Source organism: Engystomops pustulosus, chromosome 4 (assembly GCF_040894005.1).
Source record: "Engystomops pustulosus chromosome 4, aEngPut4.maternal, whole genome shotgun sequence".
NCBI classification, from domain to species: Eukaryota; Metazoa; Chordata; class Amphibia; order Anura; family Leptodactylidae; genus Engystomops; species Engystomops pustulosus.
Window position 1 is genome coordinate 193,918,925 of NC_092414.1, and position 6,333 is coordinate 193,925,257.

Genomic DNA, 6,333 nt, shown 5'->3' on the forward strand with positions numbered 1-6,333 from the left:
GTACAGGTACATATAAATATCTAATGTCATTTACTTACCCGGTCCTGTCACGATCCAGCGGCACGTTCTCCGACGAGGATTCGGGTCTTCCGGCGATTCACTAAGGTCGTGCGCCCGATGTCCACCAGGTGTCGCTGCTGCACCGAGGTCCGCCGGAGTTCACTAACCTATCTTGGTGCATATGAGTGATTGATTTTGCAAAACAATTTGTTTTTTAAATTCTGCGGTTTTTCCGAATCCATTGGGTTTTTCGACAGCCAAACCCCCGCCATGAAAGCCGGTGTCGAAATCCGATCACGTGCGCCAAAATCCCAGCGGAATTCAGGGCAAAACGGAAAAAGTCGGGAAACCCAACGAAAGTGCGGCCGCGGAGCCCAAGGTAAATGAGCCCCATTGAGTTATACAACTTTCCTATCAAGGTATATTCACAAATGCAAGATTACAAAGTTTTTTTTCATAAAATTTTTGATGCCAGAACAAGGAGAAAATTCTAAACTTAGCGCAAGTAAAACACACATGTCCTGAGGTAACATACATGCATTCTTTTATTCTCTTATTCTTGCTTTTTAGCTTAATATGTGTTTTTTGTAGTTTCACAATCCGTGAAGACTGCTGACACCACTAGAACTTACAGAAAAGCATGACCAACTTCTCTGCCAGATCTGCCCTTCATATACGTGTAATGTAAGATGGGGATCTGGGAAGGAATGATGAGGCATGCTGAATATTATCACGTCTGTTCCACAAAAGATACAGGGAAGCAACACTTCCTGAAGAATTGTGAATATTTATGCACCCAAGGGCAAGGTGCAACATTGAAGCTCCTCAACTGAGCTATTTTTACCCTTGGGTGAATAAATTTTGACAATTCCCTTTGTGTTTTGTTGATACGGCTTTTACATTCCCTCGAGTCGAGTACATTGAAGTCTGCACACTGTGTGGGACCCTGATCCCTCTACTCGCTGTGCTGCTCCTTGTTTTTTTCTCTAGCTATCATGTCTGATCCTTTGTTGAACTGGGATAATAAGCTGATAAGTAGGTTGATACTCGACCCCTTCCGATCTAGGGATGTTTCTTCACTAGAGATATTTCCAACTCGGCAATGTCTTCTTGCTTATGGTTCCACCAAGAAGTCACTTCCAATTCCTCCAAGGCGGATCAAACACCATCCAGACCTAATAATTGCTGGATGTTAATCACAGACCTATCAAGTGTTGGAGAAAAGAGGCATCAACAAGCAAGTCTGAGATTCTCTCTAGTAAGATATCTGGGGTAAGATTTCAGAGGCAGGGAGAGCTTGACTTCAGTGTTTAATTCTCCACCACCCTGACTTTATACATCTGACTTACATCTCTCTTTAAAGTAGATTTTCTTGATGATGTCACCGCGCTGGGCCATGAAAGAAACATGATCTAGAAGGTACTCAATTGCTTGACAACATACTGGTAGTGGTTTATTAGGTTAGTTTCTGATGACAGGTTCCCTTTAATGCTGCAAGATGTACATTATATGTGTGGTGCCGAGCAGGAGGGGGGGTAGATTCAGTTTCAATGTGTCATAGACAGCGTTTTACGGACACCATCACAGATCTGTGTTTGCTCTCACTTCCTTTTTCAGTTCCAGTGTTCTACAAATTTCAGTTTTGTTTCTTCATGTTGATCACAGGGGATTTTTAGGCTGGAGAACCTAGAAATAGTTGGCAGTATGTATAAAAAAGCCACTAGCTGGGTTGAAGGACAGAGAAGAGGAGCAGAGATATATAGGAACACAGTTGTCACTGGTAAGACTGGACCGATTAACTATGTGCTGGGATCAGGATCGTGGTCTTTGGGTGATGAGTATATGAGGGTGGACACCCCAATAAGCCCCATGGGGAAAATATGGGATAAAATCCTTCCTCTGGGTGGGATGACTGCAGATCCAAATATCTCACTTATTTTTGTTCAATGTACAGGAGACCCGGACATGGAGAATATTTACAGGAATGAGATGTGGGTTAGGACGCTACCCCCAGTACCGATAATAGAAAGCAGTGGAACCGAAGACATGGGCAAAAGTAATGTACACAATTTACTCACTAATATTTGCTATAAAATACCTAATTATTATTAGCTCACTTTTAGTGTGTCTCAGAAAGATCCTATAGAGGTAATTTATCTTAAGCTTTTTTTATCTCTTATATTTGCCAAAATCAGCAAAGTTAAAGACGCACAAGATTTTTTCAGTGTTGCGCCTGATATATCTTTAAAGTCCAGATGTTGACATAAAAATATGTGCAAATCGTAGTAAAAAAAAAAATTGCAAATAAACCCCAGTCCCGATGAGGCGTAGAAAATTTTTTAGGAAGAGTTGGAGAGGAGTTTGCAACTTTTTAATAAAAAGGCACAAAAACCCTACACCTGCCTCATAAGATAAAGTCCAAAACCTGGAATAACCAAAAAAAAAAAAAAAGACGCACACAAATGTCCCAACTTAAGATAAATGACCCCCAAAGAGTCTATTATTTTATCACATTTTTTGTTTCTTAATTTATTATGATATGTTTCTATTGTTAATGCGGCTGGAGAAGGGAAATCAGCTCTAGGTGACTATGCTGAGTGGAGAATAGCTAAACACAGTGGTGCACATTTACTTTCCCGGTTGCTGTAGTCCACTGAAAGTTCCGACACAATTTGATTGTTAAATCCGGATCGTCCGACGGCCCGCCCACGATTCGTGTCGCGTGAAAGCCGGTGCGATTGCGACACAATATGGGGGTTAGGAACACATTATAGCTGACGCCGGACCTCTATGATCAGCTTATTGTCAAGGTGAAAATCTATCTAAAAGAGTTTTTCCAAAGCAGAGATCCCCTTTCACCAAAACATATAATTGATTTGTCTTTAGACTATTTATATTTAGTGTACGTAATATGTATATTATATTATATTATATTGGACTATAGACAAAGGTAATGTAATATAATTCTTTGTTTCCCAGTTGAATCTTTTTTTCGGAAGAATTGGTCCATATCATGTAAAGTGTCGCTCCTGGGCTTAATCGCATTACTATCTATCCTCCTGATGCTCGTATGTGCCCTCGTATGTAAGTATGAGAGATGTATCTATAGAACGAGACGGGAAGAGGATCTGTGGGCGCTGATGTCATCCTGTGGCTGATGGACTGAATGTCCCTTCTTTACAGATCCAGCTGCTTCCTCAAAGTCACAAGAAGGAAATCAGAGGGCGATAAAAGCGACTGGTAACTATTACCGATCTCCTGTAACTAATAACTTGGCTTATTTAAAGGGATCCTTTCATCCCCTTTAACAGCTCCAGCTCCTTCCATGTACAGCTCATCGGACTTTAGTGCAGTCTGCATTTTTTCTCTGGGTCATTATATAAGATCACAAGAAGTCTGACTATTGGCACCCCCAAACATTCACTGTACTGAGGGAATGTGACTGAGCTGTAATACCAGGAACAGCCTCTAAACAATGAAGGGAGCAAAGTACGGCGGAATGTCCACAAATCTGATATTAATGGCTCATCCTAAGACCATTCATTTTAAGACTAACTACTTATTACCGGAGACTCTTCTAAATGAAATATGGGGAACGTAATTAAAGGGCTTGACCAGAGGTTGAAAAATTTGGCTGCTTTCTTCCAAAAACATCTCCTCCTCTACTGATCATAGGCAGTACATGGTATTTCAACTAAGCCCCATTTATTTTATTACAGCTGAGCCGCAATACCACCACTAACCAAGGTGGTGCTGTTTTGGGAGAAAAAAAAGTAGCCATGTTTATCAACTTCTGTATAACCCCTTTAAGTAAAGCTATTTCGCAGGGGGCTGGTCATCCATATCAGCCAGGGGCCAAATAATAATAGGAATTATACTCAACCCATACGCCTCTCCCTTATGGGAATGAGTTGAACCATAAACATATCCTTTAACCCTTGCACATAAATATTGGATTTGGATTCAGCAAAATCATGGCTTGTCTTAATTTCAGAACCTGGGAAACATATATGTCCCTACCTATGGGTGAAGAAAGGCGACTCATGTTACTGGTTCTCTTCTGTGCCTGAAAATTGGCAAGATGCGTTCCTTACCTGTACCACCATGGAGTCTAATGTTCTTACTCTAACTGGCAAACAGGAAATGGTAAGTACCCCATGTCCAAGGCAATAGGGTAGGTGAAATGAATGGGTCAAATTCCGGAACCTTCTGCATTTTAGTGACCATATGGTGTGACTGATCATCTATTCTTGAAGTGGTTTCAATAAAAGTGATGGTCAGCCTAGAGGCAAAGCAATAGTGGAAAGGTAAAAGAGTAGTCTGATACAACCCAAGGTCACAGCAGGTAGAGTACTTAGCAAAATGCCATCAAATTACTCAAAGAAAGATCTGTAGCCCATAACATAGTTTATGTATGATGACTACGGTAAATTAGGTAATTTCTTAAAATCTCTTAAAATTTCTCTAAAAAGCAACTTTTGTTTTCAAAAACATTCTATTCTATTTGCTACCAGGATTCCTTGATCCCTTCGTTAAATGGGAAAGCATATTGGATTGGCTTAAGGAAATTAAACTTTCAATGGCTATGGATTGATCGGACACCCTTCACTTTCAGGTGAGAAACAGATAAGGAGCCCCACAGGGAGATGAATGGAGTCTGCAATGTCCAGCATGAATCTGCTTCTAGATGACAACAATCAGCTCACACGGTTTTAAGATATATGATTGACACACCTGTCCAGCCACTGAGAGGGGTTAGAACTTCTCCCAACTGGGTCAAAGCGATGTTACTTCAGAATCTAAGATGAAACTGCTATTGATGATCATAGAGCAACGGTACAGGAGTTGAGATGAACAAAACGAACGGTCAGGTTTGTTGATCGGCAGCCTGACCTGGACATGTTGCCAGATTGGCGCCCGAACTGCCAAATCTGGGACACCCACTTGCCAATAAAAGCCAATGCAAGTTGCTAGGGGCAGGCCCAGCAATGGGCATACCTGGACAAGTGCCGGGACCCAGAGCTGCTGACGGGGCCTACATAAGTTTGTACATAAGGAATCCATGGAGATGAGGGGGGCTGCATCTAATGATTCCATAACTGGTGAGGGGGGCTTTATATTAAAAAAAACCCTGATGGGGCTGTATATAAAATGACCTTGAGGAGTGGCTTGGATTGGCTGTTCCGCTGTCAATCACGCAACATATCAGTCGGCCGACCCGACCATCAAGTCCATTCTTTTCTATACTAAAGCCATCAGTACTGGCCAGGCCCCCAGTACATTTGGACACCAAATACGACCTACTACTCTTCCATTGAAAGTTTCATCTGTCTCCTCATCCAAGAGTTTTAGAACTGACTGATACCTAGGTAGTCCCGCTCCCTAGATTACAGAAATGTACCCGGTATCTCAAAACTTCCTTATAAATTCTTTATCTTTGGAAGGAAGCTGCCGGGCATTTCATAACTGGTGGAGGTTGCTAGACATTTCTTCAGTGGGGGGGCTTCTGGGCATTTTATTAGTGGGGGGAAGCTGCTGGGCATTTCATTAGTGGGGGGAGGCTGCTGGGGATTTCATTAGTGGGGAAGGCTGCATTTCCCACCCTAGGCTTATACTCGAGTCAATACGTGCTATTTTGTGCTGTCTCAGCTTATACTTGAGTTATACATTAATACTGATACTGTCATATGGTTCAAAGATTATTCCTCCATCCTTTCCTACACATACTGTCATATAATGCCCATATAAATAAATACTCCTCCCTATAAATCATACAAACCATAGTTCATCTATATAAGACTAAGGCTAAAATGGACCAATGGGATGTCTTCCCATGAAAGTGTTAATGTGATTTTGTCTTTCAGCAATTGGGGTCATAATGAACCAAATAATCAGGGTGGAAGTGAGACTTGTGTAGAGATGAAATCTGACGGCTGGAATGACCTGTACTGTGACAAGAAGAATTATTTTATATGTAAGAAGTGAAGAAAGTGAGGGTGTAGATACACCTGACAGACACTAGGGGCACTATGGTGCACTATTCCGGAGGGGTGGAGGCAAATAATACTAAATGTTTTGATCACTGGTGCCAAGAGATTGGTAAAAGACACAAATCCTTGCTGGTGGCAGCCTTGCCAGTGGTGTGCCCGTATAAAAGTGACTCCACTGCCTGTGTATATATGTAGATAACCAATGACAATAAACTTGTATTCCTAATTGTTGATTCTGATCAAGGCGTTGGCTGGTTTAGTATAATGTGCAATATCACTGTTATTTCTAATGGATATGCTTTAATAAATAGATAACTGGGCGTTACCAATCCCACTGTCAAAG

At 41.5% G+C, this 6,333-nt stretch overlaps 1 protein-coding gene across 2 annotated transcripts; it reads left to right on the forward strand.

The window, feature by feature from the left end:
• Positions 1 to 1,082: 1,082 nt before the first annotated feature.
• Positions 1,083 to 6,320, forward strand: LOC140127943 (CD209 antigen-like protein A). Of its 2 annotated transcripts, XM_072149179.1 has the most exons (9): positions 1,083 to 1,272; positions 1,364 to 1,419; positions 1,666 to 1,780; positions 1,955 to 2,056; positions 2,980 to 3,084; positions 3,184 to 3,240; positions 3,995 to 4,146; positions 4,515 to 4,615; positions 5,865 to 6,320. In XM_072149179.1, the coding sequence occupies exons 3-9, from the start codon at positions 1,705 to 1,707 to the stop codon at positions 5,983 to 5,985; spliced, it is 714 nt and encodes a 237-aa protein (XP_072005280.1). In that variant the 5' UTR covers positions 1,083 to 1,272; positions 1,364 to 1,419; positions 1,666 to 1,704; the 3' UTR covers positions 5,986 to 6,320. The 2 variants fall into 2 exon arrangements, with proteins under 2 accessions (XP_072005280.1, XP_072005279.1); XM_072149178.1 differs by lacking the exons at positions 1,083 to 1,272; positions 1,364 to 1,419 and having other exon boundaries at positions 1,636 to 1,780.
• Positions 6,321 to 6,333: the final 13 nt, after the last annotated feature.